The sequence below is a fragment of the Chenopodium quinoa genome, unplaced genomic scaffold (assembly GCF_001683475.1).
Source record: "Chenopodium quinoa cultivar QQ74 unplaced genomic scaffold, ASM168347v1, whole genome shotgun sequence".
In the NCBI taxonomy this organism is placed as follows: Eukaryota; Viridiplantae; Streptophyta; class Magnoliopsida; order Caryophyllales; family Amaranthaceae; genus Chenopodium; species Chenopodium quinoa.
The window spans coordinates 108,353-125,157 of record NW_018743616.1 but is presented as its reverse complement, the minus strand read 5'-3'; the positions used below and the strand labels follow the sequence as shown (position 1 = coordinate 125,157).

The 16,805-nt window shown below is 31.1% G+C and overlaps 2 protein-coding genes across 2 annotated transcripts; both read left to right on the top strand.

Moving 5' to 3' along the window:
* Positions 1–2,168: 2,168 nt before the first annotated feature.
* Positions 2,169–6,132, top strand: LOC110682961 (serine/threonine-protein kinase RIPK-like). The gene is made up of 5 exons (XM_021859299.1): positions 2,169–2,910; positions 3,198–3,333; positions 4,187–4,323; positions 4,447–4,570; positions 5,244–6,132. Exons 1-5 carry the CDS (start codon positions 2,503–2,505, stop codon positions 5,810–5,812), a joined length of 1,374 nt encoding a protein of 457 aa, XP_021714991.1. The 5' UTR covers positions 2,169–2,502; the 3' UTR covers positions 5,813–6,132.
* A 3,386-nt stretch (positions 6,133–9,518) lies between these two features.
* Positions 9,519–14,026, top strand: LOC110682960 (RING-box protein 1a-like). The gene is made up of 5 exons (XM_021859298.1): positions 9,519–9,740; positions 9,856–9,906; positions 10,001–10,060; positions 13,516–13,587; positions 13,679–14,026. The coding sequence occupies exons 1-5, from the start codon at positions 9,611–9,613 to the stop codon at positions 13,714–13,716; spliced, it is 351 nt and encodes a 116-aa protein (XP_021714990.1). The 5' UTR covers positions 9,519–9,610; the 3' UTR covers positions 13,717–14,026.
* The last annotated feature ends 2,779 nt before the right edge of the window (positions 14,027–16,805 follow it).

The following is a 16,805-nucleotide window of genomic DNA, read 5'->3' as shown; positions in this document are numbered from 1 at the left end:
ATTATCTATATAAGCCAGACGATACCTTAACTTGACTCTATATCAAAATAGATAAGTTGTCAATTGTTGCCGTCCTTAGCTTGAAATCTGTTTCACAATTCACACTTCATAGAAATGTTAGCTACTCATCACGTTTTTATTGTTACAATGAGAGATATTACAATGTTAAAATGCTTATTTTATATTGGTAATTATCTAGTCTTGCATCAATAATTTGTTATATATACTTACTTTAAATCTAGCTATTTAGGGTGTGTTCCATTTACCTGATTTTTACTTATCAAAATTTATCTGAACTTACCTAAAATTATATGAACTTATTAAATCTTATTAAAACTTATTTTAGTTGTAATTTGAACTTGCATGATTAGCCCATTATCAAAACTTTTTTTTTCTTGAACTAAACTTATAAAACAGGCCTTTAGTTGCCACATCTTAACTCATTGCCATCACATACTTTAGACCAAATGTGCGTATCTCTTGGTTATAATTTGAACTTTGGTATTTCAACATTATATATTGAAAGTAATCAAATACTTCCTTCGCTTCAAAAAAATTGCAACACTTTGTCCAAAAAGTTCTCACAATTCTAGCCAAAGTATTGATTTTTTTTTTTTTTGAAATGGACGAAGAAATACTTTACGTAATAATAACAGGAAAATTTGTTGGAAATAATAGATAATTCAAAATTTGGCTTTTGTGAGAGAACTTTGGAATTATTGATTAATATATATATATATATATATATATATATATATATATATATATAAAGTTTATATGCAAAAAATTGTCTTATATTAATTTAATCTTTACAAGTAGCTGATTGTTCAATAATTTATTAAATTGAATTGTTAAACTTAACCATATCATTAGACATTTAAGTGCCAGCTTGTCATTTGAGATTATCAATAATGATAAAAAAAAAATTTGATGATTATAAAATTTTAATCATCACAACACTCCACTCTAGCTACTGCGGCGCCCAACCATCCAATGTTACATTTTTGCTTCTAGTGTAACAACCAAGAACAAGCTGTCATATAAATAAGTATAACATGCATGTTGTGCTCACTATAGTGTACACTTGTAGTAATTAGCTTAATTAAGCTCTTTCTTTGATTTATTTTTATTGGAAATCTTAAACACGATAAGTTATGAATATAAAATTGAAAATTGGTTGGAAAAAAAAAATACAAAATCGATTGAAGATTAAATAACTGGATTATGACTATTTATAGTTTATGCTTCATGTAAGTACAAAATTCGATCTACATGTTTTCTAAAGTCAATTTGCATATGTATACAATTTAAGCTAATACGGAGTAATACATAATGACAAGTAAACTGAAATTATTTACCTAATATACAATTATATATTATTTTCCCAAACTTATGGTGTGGAACAATGTATATCTTATCCAATGTTAATAAGACTCATCCTATGGCTATACAGTCATACAACGACTTACAATATTCATCTTATAACGATTTTAATGTCTATGTCAATATTCATCTTCTTATACATTATAACGACTTACAAGCTAGTAAGAAGTATAAAGGTAGATACTCTAAAATAGAGTAAATTAAAAACCATAATTTTTAAAACTTGAAGCTACCCCAAGCATTTCTTTAATCTTGATCTCTAAGCAGCTTATATAATTTTTAGTTATGGTAAAAATCAAGCCAAAGTTATCTGATTTCGCAATACATTTCAAATTTAAATTTGATAATTATTCAGGGTTAATAATCTATCATGCCTAAAACGAGCTATATTTGTGATAAATTGACGTCTAATTATGTAGAATTGTAATAATTTGACATCATTGATCCCTACATCAGCCCTACCAAATAAGTTAAAACTTTGTGGGCAAGCAATGCTTGACACTAATAAACGTCAAATAGCAAAATGAGAGCCAAAGTCAAGGAAAGGGTATCTTTGTCATTGTCCCTTTACAACCAAATACATTAGACTTAAGACTTTCCTTATCTCATTATTTTATACATCATAATAGACACTTCCACATATTTCCCTAGATCCAATAAGGAAATTTTCCACAATATTTGTTATATCCTTTTTAAAAATCAACCCGCTATAATATAATATAATATAATACGTAATTAGTTTTTGTTTTAAATATTCCGCGAAAATAATCAATAAAAAAAGAGAAATATTCAAAAGGAGTTGTAAACCTCTATCTAATTGTTTGTATTGTGGAGGGTAGTTGTTGATTTGAATATTAGAGGGCAAGAAATAGGATGTTTCCTCACTTCTCTTTAACTTTTCCTCCTCCCTTTAAAGTCTTGCCTTCCATTTCTCATTTTTCACCATTTCTAAAACACATCCTTCTTAACTTTCTCTCTCCTCTCTTTCTCTCTCTTCATATTTTTACATGACAATTTCAATGCTCAACTAGCTACCTCATCATCATTCATCATAACATATTTATTCAAGATCACTCCATAATCGCCATTTTTATACACAAGGACAATACGCGTAACATAATGACAGTCGATAACAAGATCTCATGGAGAACATTTATGCCATGTTGTGGTACATTTGATGAAAATTCCGTTGATGCTCCTAAACCTAAGAAGAAAATAGCAGCTTCAGATCAACATCAATACTTTCAAAGGAATGGTTTCGGAAATAATTTAAGTGACCCGAATTCGCTTACCTTATCAGAGGATCTATCTATATCTTTAGCTGGGTCTAACATTCATGAGTTAAATCTCAATGAGCTAAGATTGATTACTCAAAATTTCTCCTCCACTAACTTCCTTGGAGAAGGCGGGTTTGGCCCGGTCCATAAAGGGTTCATCGATGATAAAATTAGACCCGGGTTGAAGGCTCAACCCGTCGCAGTTAAAATTCTTGACCTCGATGGTCCCCAAGGCCATCGCGAATGGCTGGTACGAATTTTTTTCTTTTTATTTGTCGAATTTTAATTATTGGGTGGTTCAGGACTACCACGGGTTAATTTTTTATTTTTTTTAACTTGCATGTACAAATATTTGAATAATTTTTGGATTTTTGAACTGGTCAATTAATGTTGGTGGGGAAGGGGGGAATTTTTATTTATTTTTTATTTTTTTATATTTAATTTATTTATTTTCATATAAAATTATTGTAGTTTTTTTGTATTTTAATGAGACAAACTAATAATTAAAATTGTCCTTTTAAAAATAATTGATTACAGGCAGAAGTGAAGGTGCTTGGACAACTAAGACATCCCCACTTGGTAAAGTTGATAGGATATTGCTGTGAAGATGAACACAGAGTTTTAGTTTACGAGTATATGCCTCGTGGTAGTCTTGAAAATCAACTCTTTAGAAGTAAGTTCACCAACTTAATTAGTATTTCATTTAATTTAATTAAGTACTTAATTAATAAACCTTTAAATTTTTTCTATTTTTTTGGTTGGCTAATAACTTTAATTAAATTTCTACCATGATCATGATCATGATCATAACATTTTTATCTTTTTGACACATACTGAGTCTAGAGGATTAGGTGTGCATTAGGTGAATGATATTGACGCCTTATTTACATGATTTCTTGATTTTTGCTTATACCTTATTTGGAAAGGATGGAAAGCAAAAGGAAGCAAATTTGATGGTTGAATTCATGTACATAATCTTTTGATGTCTTCTTGTGGTAGTCCTTAATATTCGCACGTATCTTATCAATGTTACGGTGTACTTATTGTATTTGACTTTTGTACGTCGAATTGCCTATGATTTTTTGGATATGAGGGTAATGAGATAGGTTTGCTCATATATGGCTTTGTAACCATGATTGAAACAAAATTTGTTAAGTAACAATGTAAATAGGAGCATGAGTAAGCTATGTTGAGGAAAGGTTTAAAAGCATTTTATCATCTAAACCTTAAATTCCTTTAGCATTAACGTATGAGAAGCATTGGCATAATTATTTAGTTTCCGCGTCTTTTAACTGCTCAAGATAGTTGTACAAATCACATTAATATGTTGAGCTCTCATAATCTCAAATTACCTACCATTGTAATTGAAAGGTCCTATTTTGTCATGTACTTATTTTTTTTCTAGAAACATTTAGTATGTCATTATTTTATATTGACTTCTACAAACATATTATTATAAGAATGTGTTCATCAAAGAAAACAACCAGAATTCATTAAACTAATATCCAAATTCATCTTATTTACAGGATTTTCTGCTTCACTTCCATGGTTAACAAGACTAAAGATCGCGCTTGGAGCTGCTAAAGGGCTCGCGTTTCTTCATGAAGCAGAGAACCCAGTCATCTACCGCGATTTCAAAGCCTCAAACATCTTATTGGATTCTGTAAGTACACTATGTCCTTGTTAACAAACACCCATCCTCAACATTACAACAAAGTAGCAAAACATACACATAATTCATTAATATATGTTACTAATACATCAAAATTATAATGCAATTCTACAGGATTTTACCCCTAAGTTATCTGATTTCGGCTTGGCGAAAGAAGGTCCTGAGGGAGACGACACCCATGTTTCTACTAGAGTTATGGGCACACAAGGTTATGCTGCTCCTGAATACATCATGACAGGTAATTTTTTCACTTCATAGTACTCCCTCCGTTCTTTTATTAGAGACCCTTTTATAACATTTATTACTCACATAATAAAGAGAAATTAGTCTCTAATAAAAGGACAGTAGAATATTTCAAGCATAATTTATTTATTTATATTTTTTAATTATTGGACAAAAAAATAGTTCAACATTGTGATTTTTAAATTTATATTCCAAACTTTACTTGATAGTATATGCATTTTAGAAAGTTATTTGACAAATCATGTAACTTATACAAAGTATATTCCTCTAACTTGACGGGTATAGATGGATTATCCAAATAAGCAAGATATTAGAAAAATAAAATAACTCGAATTAAACTCTTTTCTTTTCTTTTAAGTGTAACTTGTTCAATATGATAACAAATTTATAATTCCGTTCTCTTCCTAAGGAAGAATTAAATTTAAAAAAAATCCTATGTATATTTCATTAATAGGTAGTCAAGAGACCTCTTTTATTTATAATATAGACATCTCTATGACATAGACGTAGAATATTGACAAACATATCAAAGTGTAAGAACAGTCGAAATTGACTAATGCAAATAAAGCCTTCTAGACATTAGTTGAAATAAAGCCTTTCTAATTAACTTCCAAAGGTATATTAACGAAGTATGTACTAAAGTTATATGTGCTTCATTCATTTTTCAGGTCATTTGACAGCCGCGAGTGATGTATACAGTTTTGGAGTTGTACTCTTGGAACTCCTTACAGGTAGACGATCAATGGACAAGAACCGTCCTCCAAGAGAACAAAACCTAGCCGAGTGGGCTAGACCACAATTGCAAAGCCAACGACGACTTCCACGTCTAATGGACCCAAGATTAGAGGATCAATACTCCGACGATGGGGCCCAAAAGGCTGCACTACTAGCCTACCAATGCCTAAGCCATCGCCCCAAGAGCAGGCCCACAATGAGCGTCGTTGTAAAAACCTTGGAACCCTTGTTAAACCTAGTCCATGATATCCCATCCGGACCCTTCGTTTACACCGCCCCAAGTGACCAAAGTCCCGCCCATGATAAATTGGGAGGTGAAACGAAGAAAGAAAACGGCCACCACCACAACAACCATCAACAACGTCCTCAACGTCGCCACGACATAAACCGTATAAGAGCACCAAAGCCTTCAAGTATAGTGAACTCGGACCCTAATGTACAAAGAAATCTTAGAAATGGGTTTAACTCTCCGGGCCACCATCACATGGGAAGAGGAGCATAGACCATGCAAAAACAAAACAAAAATGTTACTAGTAACATTATTTGCATACACCCAAAAGTGGGGTCAAAAAAAAAAAGAAAAAAAAAAAAGGAAACTTCATATTTGTAAATACAAAGTTTGCAAAAATATCAAGTGTCTAGATAAATAGAATAGGGATACAATATACGTTTGTTTTTTTTTTTTCTACATTCTTTGAATTATGAGGGTTTTTTTATTGATTAGTTCATATTGTCAAAATTATATATACATATTTTTTGGAATTGTTACAAAGTTGTATCAAATTATTATTATAATGAAGATTAGAAGAATATATTATGATACTTCAAGTTGCCTTCTTATATTATAATTTCATGTCCTTTTCATTTTATATATTGACATGATTGATGAGCTAATTTAAGAGATGAAGTGCCCTTTAAAATATGTTCAATATGCTGACATGAAAATCAAAGCCGAATGGTTACATATTTTAATTAATTGATTTACTAATTTATACTAATCTTCCTTTAGTCTTAAATTATTTTTTAAGATGAGATTAATTTGTAATGTTAGTGGTGTCCAATATCATTATCTGTATCATGTCTTTATTTAATTACTACATAGTTTTATGTGTCTCCTAGTGACTTTTAACAAATCAAAATCTTGCATGTCAATTGGCATACTCATTACTTGGACTAAAAAATTTAAATTTATTAAAAACAAATAAAAAAGCTAAGTAAAACTTTTCACTATTAATTTTACCTACTTTCGACTTTTGGATAGGGGAGTTAAACAGCATGTTTCCCTTGTTTTTTAATTGAGCATATTAATTTTTTTTTTTTTTTTGTCATTTATCGTAATGTTGCACAATTGCATATGTGAGTGTCGGTATATTTATTTAGGCTCTTATTGAGACACTAAATAAGTATTTTGTCGGTGTGTCAATATGCTATACACTAATCTTAGCTTGTTGCCTATTTTGTTTAACTTTCATAAATTTTCCATGCATCGCATATCATTCACTATGAACCGATGAGCCTTTGCACTCACTAAAGTGTACTTCATTCAAGTGAGATAAAAAAAAGGTGCGTGAAAAAAAAAAAAAAAAAAAAAAAAAAAACCTTGAATGAAAATGAGCAAAATTTGAAAGAAAACAGAAATAGCATAATTTTAAGTAATTTTATAATCCCAGCCATGCATGTATGTGTGTCGTTACCTGTACTGAGAAAGCCCCAATACACACTCTTACCTCTTAGGTTTACATTTGAAAAAATTGAGATGGAACTAACTGTAGTTTGTGTGATCAATCCAATAGCTACAAATATACAAGCTTTGATATAATATGTCAACCAAATAAATTATAACCTCAAAAAATGTGTAGCATAAGTTTTAGAGGTGCACTAAAGCCACTAATGCATTGTCATCTAATTAATAAAGTAATAAACATCTTAAAACTCTAAAATTGACTATAAATTTACAATTACATTAACTGCATGTTTGGCGCGTAGAAGTGTAGAACAACACTACGTACTTTTGTGTTGTATTTTTTATAAGACGTACTCCTAAAATTGTAGATGATCAAATTCTTCCAAAATTTAAGTGGACTAACAGTCTAACTTAGCATGCATAAGTGGTGTTAATTGAGGTTGTTAACAAATGTTTTTTTCTTTTCTTATTAATTAACTAATACTTCGGTTAATTTAGTTTGTATTAAATTTGACACTCAACAGTCTCTTAAATTTGTCATTTATCAAATCACCTTATTTTAACGCAAAAAAGTCTCTTCAAACTTTACCATAGATAATAAATTTCATCATAATAATTCCTGATATAACAGATCAATATCAAGGAATGTCAAATAGGAGAATGTCAATTATAAAAAGAAAAAGAATAGTATTACTAAGTACAAGAATCAAAGTCAAGCAAATATTTAATCATATTAATCAACCAATTAGGCTTCTAAATACGAATTAGTCGTAAAAATAATAATGTAATTTGTCTCTTTCGTTCATTGCTAAGAAATAGCAGCAAATCAAGGACAAATAAAGAGCAACGGCGATTGATCAACTTTGGTAGCGCCACTAAATAAATTGGTTGTTTGTTTGCACGTCCATGCTTTTAACAGCCAAGCAATTGGTATTGGTACAATTATCAAACACATACAAATATGAAATATCAATTGAGCTGGCTTAGCCAACATACAGTATCTTATGTGTTAACATTCATGTCGCATATCTTGCGGATCTATTACCTACTTAATTTTGTCTAGCCAATGTAATATACAAAGTATATAATATAATATAATATCGACACATGTTTTTAGCATCTTTATTTTATGGAGAATATAGTGGGATATTTGAAGATTATATAGTTAATGAGATTTTCTAATGTAGTATTATGTCTCTAGGCACGTAATAACATGTAAGTGATTATTAGTTGGCAAAATAGTTAACCATTTAAATAAAATGAAATTTTCTTCATAAGTAACTAATCTAAAATTATCCCAAAAAAAAAAAAAAAAAACACTTAATCTTAAATTGAAGGAGTATGAAATGTATATTACTTTTGTATTATTTGCTCTCTTTATTTTAAAGAAATTTTCATTTAGTTTGACAGTAAAATTATCTTTTGGTATGTGGTTGCAAATTTGAAAGATCAGCTTGTAAATTTGTCGATCTTGAGAAATCCTGTTACAAACAATGCAAAAACATCTTTACTTAAAAAAAAAAAAATTAATACAAAAAACATCTGAAATTATTTCGAGCAGATTGGGAACAATGTCATTAGTCTAGAGGTGTTTAAGTTGTCATGTTGATCCTTGGGAACCATCACAAGTAAGATCGGCTTATTTAATAATATGTTGTGTCATCCAGCGAAGCCTGGAAGAAGGTGATTCATGTATACAACTAACTCATTTTTAATAAAAACAACGGATTTTTCACGATATATCCCTTAATTTTTTTGTTTATTCACCATAGAAACCTTAACTTTTTTAAATTTATCATATACCCTCAAGTTTTCACAAAAATACACCATATACCCTTGATAACTAATGATTGTTAACTTCATCAATTATTAGGGTTAATTTTGATATGAAACCACCCTAAATACATTCCCCTACCCCTGAAATCATCCATATTCCTTTTTTCCATGCCCAAAACCATCCCAAATTTCTTTTTCTCATCCCCAAAATCAATCATACAGATATGGTTATGGAGATTTGAAGTGGTTTTGGGGTTTGGAGAAAGGAGAGGAGTGGTTTTGGGGTTTGGAGAAAGGAGAGGAGTGGTTTCGAGGATGGGGGGAAGATCTAAGATGGTTTTGATACATAATAAAACCAAATTTCACTCATCTTGTTGTCATTAGGGGTATATGGTGAATTTTTATAATAACTCAGGAGCATATGGTGAATTTAAAAATTTTTAGGTGAATATGGTAAATAAACAAAAAAGTCAGAAGTATATGGTGAAAAAAGCGTAAAAATAAAATAACCAAACCAATCTAACCGGTCGGTCAATTTTAGAGATCTTATCAGCTGGCAAACCCAAGTTGGATGATCACGGTCCCAAACTGGTGGTTTGATAACTATGAATCTATGATTAACAGGCTTGCACAACTCCCTCAAGTTGGTTAGTCCAAATCTTGTTATCATTCTAAAGTCCAACTCCCTCAAAACCAAATGTCAACAACCTTTATTAAAAAAGTTGGACCATTATTTCTTTTTGGGCTCCCTTATACCAAGTAATCCACTTTCTTAATTTCCTACCTTTTTCTTTTTCATCGGAACAAAAACAAAACGAGAGAGAAAAAGAAATATCATCAATGGCGACTGACGTGGCAATGGTTCCCGCAGGGGAGGGTTCGAGCTCTGCTCCTGGTCCTTCTTCTTCATCCAAGAAAACGAAACGTTTCGAGATCAAGAAGTGGAATGCCGTTTCTCTTTGGGCTTGGGGTAATTCTAAACCCCTCTTTTTTACTTCTAATTCTTATAAACCCTAACCCTAATTTTCTGTTTTATATTGGATGATTTGTGCTGTTTTTTTTTATTTGGGCATTTTTTTTGGCAGATATTGTGGTTGATAATTGCGCAATTTGCAGGAATCACATCATGGATCTTTGTGAGTTTTAAAGCTTTTTTTGGGTAATTTTTAGGTTTTTTTTTTTTAGTTCTGGGAAATTAATTAGGGTTTTTTTGATGTTGTGTTTGAATAGGTATTGAATGCCAAGCTAACCAAGCGAGTGCTACCAGTGAAGAGTGTACTGTTGCTTGGGGTACTTTTATCTCTTGAACTCCAATGAATTCCTCCCAATTATTGATGTTTAATATTTGTGATATTATATATTTATATGGTCTATACTGATTTTGCTGGAATTGAGTTAAGCTAGATTTGTTGAATTTAATTTTAGAAATATTGTGAAATTTTGGAATTTGAGTTTGTGGCTGCATACGTGAACGCTTGACATCTACGATTGAGCTTACTTCGTGGATAAGGGTGTGTGTTTACTCTGTTTACATTGCACGATTTTGAAAATATGTGGTATCGAATAGGCAGTGTTTGCTGAAGAAGTATTGCTGTAAAGAATGTATGATGTTGGGAATTGTTTAGTGGAGTTGATTGCTGCTGTTTTAGAATCCTAGATAGCATTGTGAAGTTAGGGCCTTGGGGGGTTGTTTTGACATACTCTGTATCAAGTTTCAGCAAGGATGATCGATTAATTGTGGTTGAGAGTTTGTTAGTTTATACGTAGTGTTGTTTTTAGAATTATTTTGACGAGGAAAAAGTAGATGAATGAATGTAGCTTGGGGATTGCAACTCTGCTCAAGGGTTAACCATTGTGTTTTGTGGGATTTGAATGTCAAAATTAGTGCTGAAGGGAGCTTTTTGGGATAAATGAGGATAATAGTTGCTTTGGGTTTGACGTTGCAAATTTGATTGTGATAAATGTTTCTTGTTGGAAAATGTTGCCATTGGTTAATGTTCTAAGAAGGAAATTTGGTGCTCTAAATGAGTAAAATGACTGTTGGCTGAATAAAAGTGGAAAAAGGCAACAAATTGTCACAAGGGTTTCCTGTTTTAGCTTATCCCTTTGAAATATGTGATCATACGATCCAGTTTCTAAAATTGGAATTGGTTACTTTGGTTGATAGGAGGCTATGATGGTGAGCATGGTAGATTTGATTTCCAAAGATATATGTTGAATTTTGATCTTGCTGTTAAGAGTTATCTGATTTGGAACTTGATTTTTTAATTTATTTTTTATTTTTTATTTTTTTATTTTTTTTATAATTAATTTATAATGAAAGTTACATTTCTATAACTTCAAGAGCTATGCTGTGGAAGGTTGTGGACAAATGTCTTAAAAGGCATGAGAGTATGAGACATTAAGGAAATAGGGGACTTAGAGCCTAGGTGCATGAGGTGATTGAGGTCAGAGGCAAAGGCATGCACAGGCATATATATTGTTGAATGTATTTACTTATAACATGTCACTGATTTTCTGTGACAATGATATATGTATTATAGATAAAGGTCTGGAAAGTTAATGATTCTTTTTCGAGGATTGAAAGGTATATTAGTCTATATGCATTCCTATGGGCCTATCTATAACAGTGTTGCTTACAGTTTGTGGTGAATACAGATTTAGCTATGCGCATTTAGGCATCCATAGAACCTCAATTAGTGTGATTGATATTGTACGTACTAATGGATTTTCAAAGGTCTGCGTTGAGTGTCAACTGCCTAGGATGCCTCTACTGTGCCTTATCAAACTTGCCTTTCCCAGAGCCTCGAAGTCGATCATACTTTTTGCCTTTTTGTGTGGAGCCTTAAGTGCTGTTTTTCATGCGCGTATTTGGTTGCCTTGTGTTGGCTATTGTGATAATGAGGAAATATTTTCTTGACTAAGAGCTTAGACAAGTGGATGGTTTTAAATTATTTGCTGGTTGGTTGATTTGGATGTGTAGTAATGATAAATGATTTAAAAGTTCCCCGGTTACATTGGAGATAATGCTTTTTTTTTTTGGTTGAGAATTATGTTGGTGCTAGAGATAATTCGTGAGTTTTAGAGTTGATATGGATGCATTGTACAAGCTTTTTACTAATGATGCATTCAATAGAGTTTGATTTGTACTGCTCATAAGAAATAGGATACAGTACATGCTACATAGAGTTATTGTTGTTAGTTATGAGTACCTTGGTTTGGTATTGATAAAGCTACCTCTTTTACTTTTGGGTGGGTGTGGGACTGTGGGTGTGGGTGTGGGTGTGGGGTTAAATTGTGCATGTCTGGAAATTTAATACTTGGCTGAAGTGGCTGCAATGTGAACATCTGAACAATTTTTTTTTAAGAAAAAGATCACGTTTGCTCTTACGGTCTTTGCTTTTGCAACAAATATGAACTTTTTTTTTATTGAAGTAGTTGCTTTACTACATTGTTTTGATGGTTGAATGGTTTTCAAAGATGCTCATAAGCTGTCTTCTGAAGCTGGGAAAAAAGATCATTTCTTTTAATATGGTAAAAATTAGAGGATTGAGCCTACTGTTTTGGCAGCTACTTCATAATAAAGTTGTGATTTCTCTGCGCTCTGTAACCACGTAGTGTGGTATCTGAATGTGTAAGCCTGTAGTTGTACCCTTTGCATGGGGTATCAACATGCTATCTCTTTATGATTCTTAAGCACCTTGAGAGTACCATCCTCATTATGATTTTAAAACCCTTTTTTTTTATTTATTTATCTATTTACTTTTTTGTATATTCTTTTTATGTGCTTATGATTTCTGGGTGTTTTGTTTTTCATTTATTTTCACATTGTAAATTTGTAATTTATAGACATGATTGTCCATATTCAAACAATAACATCTTTTCATTATTTGTTTCCCTTGCCAATCCTAAAGTGGAAGGAAAAGAATACATAAAAAAAAAAAAAAAAAGTAAACGAATTTTAAAACTCAAATTTCATAGTACATATCTATTTTTGTGGAGAACTTTGTTTGTTGTAGTTTTATGTATAGTTTAGAAGAAGAGCTTTCATATCTTTCAAGATCCAACCTATAATATGTCTTGAAAAGCGGTGAAAAATTGGTAGAAGGCTGACTCTAGAATAATTCCTCACTGCACATGTATTCCAATATGGCTGCTTGCTCAAATTGAGACTTGAGACAGTTGAGAGTATGGGGCAAAGTGCTTGTTGGGTTGAATACATAAGTACATAGATTGCTATGGCTCTCAGGACAGTTGAGAGTATGGGGCAAAGTGCTTGTTGGGTTGTACATAGATTACATAAGTACAGCATATATCAGCATCTTTGATACTCATAAAGTCATAAATGTTTTAAGCATGATGGCCGCAGTTTGGTGCAAATACACATTTGGGTCATACATGAGTGTAGTTTTTGGTCCATGAAGTCAACAATAATTATCTGAACAACTTGCTTCTCGGTGTTTGAATTGCAGTCTGAAATCTCTCCTGCAGATATTAGTTTTTCTGTTAGATGACTTGATGCTTGAGGTTGATTAAGTTATAGTGATACTCTTGCTATATTCTGTTTTGTTATATTTTATATGAACTCTTGGTTTCTGTGATGTTGTGTTTTTTCCCTGGTGTAGTTCTTTTTTATCCTGGTTGATAATTTGTCATATTATTCAGATGTATCCCAACATTTTGTAACTCCTATCAGTTGTGGCCTATCAATTATCACTTGGCTTAAATTTGGAATTGTTTTGCAGGAGTATGCAATCATGCGTTTCATTTCCACTGCATCAGCCGATGGCTTAAAACCCGTCAAGTTTGTCCTTTAGGTTTGTCTGCATATTCTTTCTGCAATATATTACTTTGTTGTCTATTATTGCTATATTTCCCCTAAGTCTCGTTTGTTATTTGATGTACCAGACAACAGCGAGTGGGAGTTTCAGAAGTATGGCCATTAGCGCTGTTACCATGCTGATTAAAGTCCCGAAAATCTGAGGGTGTGTGCAGATGTGTGGAGCTCTTGATTGTTTTGCTGCTAATCTACAGCTTTCTATATGATGGAACCATTGATTTTTGTCGTATAACATCAAGAATCAACTTACCTGTTTAGGCATTGGCCAAAATATTTCCCTCTTTATGTCAATGTTTAATATAACTAGTGGAAACTATTATGACAATTGTATCAAAATTTGATCGAAACTTCACAGTATGAGCTGTTCCATTGTGTTGGTACAACATATAATACCAGTTTATTTTATGTATCAATAATTTTACTTTGTCAAATGACCTGTTTAATAAGAATGAATAATTAATACGTAGAGACTATTACGGACGGCTGTACGGCGTAGTGGTAGTGAGGAAATTCATTGTACGTCAGTCAGACAGTCAGTATTAAACATGAATGTGGGTTGTAGCCTTGTGCTTGTCCACTGCAGGGACCAGGAGACCTGCCGAAAGAAAAGGAATTATACAACTAATGGTTCTCTTGAAGCATAATTTAGCTTAAAGCAAGGTAACAAGGCGCATTAAGCGTTAAGGATCCTTGAGAAACTTTATATACACCATGATAACAATTCTCACTAATAACAATCCGGTAGTTTGAATGGGAAAAATGGGGGGAGGGGTGTTAGGAGGATGAATTGCGACCAGAAAAAGGATGATCTCCGGTTCAGACGAGGGAGTTGGTAGTGGGAGGGAGTTACAAGAGGGGGAAGGGAAGGTTTCTAGCTTAGTCAAAGAAAGAGATGGCTGGGCAAAGGTTGGGTGTTAGGGGTTCGGGTCTGTAAGAAAGTCTGGGCCTCGAGGGTAGATTGACGAGTATTTATTAACCCAACACAATTAGTCATTAAATTGTCCACGTATAAACTAGAGTTAATCAACGTCGGTCCAGCCTGCAAGCCCGGCTCTAAAATTGGGCAGGTTTGGACAAACCTAAAAACATATTTTTAGTTAAAAACCCGAATATGGCCCGAAAAGACCAAATAGCCCGTTTAGCCCGACAAACCCACTACTTTTGGACGGGTTTGGGTATGCGATATGATAATAAGGCCCGACTCGATTTTTTTTATCACGTCTACTATAAAGGCATTTTTGTGATGTTTTGAGTAATTTTAAAGATTTAAGAGGGTTAATTTAAAAAAAAAAAAAATTAACCGAGAATTATAATGTGCAATTGTGAATAGATTTTAAAATATGTTCATAGATTTGAACTTTGCATTAGCCCTAAGGCAGTTTGGTAATTATGTGAGGGCGAGAAATGGTAAATAATATCAAGTTAGGCCCCGTTCACTTTACCTTACAAAAATAATATTCAGTAAAAATAATTTCAGTTCAGTAAAAATCAGTTTTAATCAGTAAAAATAATTTAAGTTTAGTAAAAATAAATTCTGTAAAATTAATTTCAGTTCAATAAAAATAATTTCAGTTCAGCAAAAATAATTTCAGTTCAGTAAAAATAATTTCAGTTAAGTAAAAATAATTTTAGTCAACAAAAATAATTTCAACAAAATTAATTTAAAATCATGTACATTGATGCTTTTTTTAAGTAAATTATTTTTTCCATATATTGCAAAATATTGTTGTACAAGATTTTTTTTTTAATACTTCACATATATTTTTTATACATCACTTTTGTCTACACTTTTATCACATATTGTATACTTATAAAATATAATATCTTTTTTTTTTGTCAAGTATTAAATATTATGTCTTATTGATAATATTGTAGTCAGTTATATTTGGTAAATACAAGTAGTATACTTTATAAAAGGTTAAGAAAATTCATCGTAATAGGATACCTAATCATTTACAATAAATTCTATAAGATATTGAAATATGATATACATATATAATTATATATACATGATCTATACAATACTACCAATATGTCTATATATGTTTTTTTGCTTAAACATCACATGCCTTGATATGATCAATCAAACTACCAATATTTGTTATAATTATTTGTAAATTCCACGCATTTAACCAACGTATACGTATACAAGAAAAATTGACTGACAATTCAAACCAAAAAATTTAATTAACCAGATTTTTTTCATGCATGTCATAAGTTGTGCTGAAGTCTTTGGGTTTGAGATCGTTAACTCCAACTCGCTGCTTTCGAAACTATTTTAACGATCAACTATTTGTAACAAGGTCTATATATTTTAATAGTCTCATATATATATTTATCATAATAATGTCAGTGTGTTTGACTTTCATTTAATAAATTGTAAAATGTTTAATTTTATGTTCAACAAATGTAATTAATTATTTGCATAAAAAAATGTAATTAATTATTAAACAAAAATAAAAGAGGATTGTTTAAGATATTTATTTTATTTTGAAGTTATTACTAAAATGAGTACATATATATGGCTAGAATATTGTGTGTAAGATTTTTAGATCATGGATAGTATTATATATGGAATTATGGACAATTCTTTGCAAAACTCTTAAATTGTCCATATACATTATCATTTTAGGCCAACCACTTTTATATACGATATTATGTAAATTTATATGGTTGGCATAATATATTATCGTTATATATGCCAACTATATAAATTACAAAAATAGATTATTTTACCATATATATATATATATATATATAATTATTAAATTAGTAGAAATAATATTTAAATCAGTAAAAATAAGTTTACTTCGGTAAAAATAAGTTCAGTTTAGTAAAAATAATTTCAGTTCAGTAAAAATAATTTCAGTGAACGAGACCTTACTCCGTATAAACTGTGTCGAAAGCACTTGTAGCAAATATCCTGTTCACTTCACCTTATTTTTGCTGAACTTAAATTATTTTTACTGAGTTGAAATTATTTAACTGAACTAAAATTATTTTTGTTAAACTTAAATTAATTTTACTGAACTGAAATTAATTTACTGAATTGAAATTATTTTTATTGATTTTCTATTATATTTCTTCTTTAAGTTTATTGATTTTACTGAACTAAAATTATTTTTACTGAACTGAAATTATTTTTACAAAATTGAAATTATTTTTGCTGAACTGAACTTATTTTTATTGAACTGA

Excerpts from the sequence above, each read along its gene's own strand:
- LOC110682960 (XM_021859298.1), top strand. The coding sequence starts at position 9,611 with ATGGCGACTGACGTGGCAATGGTTCCCGCAGGGGAGGGTTCGAGCTCT. Across the intron at positions 10,061-13,515 it reads AGAGTGTACTGTTGCTTGGG|GAGTATGCAATCATGCGTTT; the intron begins GTACTTTTATCT and ends ATTGTTTTGCAG. Across the intron at positions 13,588-13,678 it reads CCGTCAAGTTTGTCCTTTAG|ACAACAGCGAGTGGGAGTTT; the intron begins GTTTGTCTGCAT and ends TTGATGTACCAG.
- LOC110682961 (XM_021859299.1), top strand. The coding sequence starts at position 2,503 with ATGACAGTCGATAACAAGATCTCATGGAGAACATTTATGCCATGTTGT. Across the intron at positions 2,911-3,197 it reads AAGGCCATCGCGAATGGCTG|GCAGAAGTGAAGGTGCTTGG; the intron begins GTACGAATTTTT and ends AATTGATTACAG. Across the intron at positions 4,571-5,243 it reads TCCTGAATACATCATGACAG|GTCATTTGACAGCCGCGAGT; the intron begins GTAATTTTTTCA and ends TTCATTTTTCAG.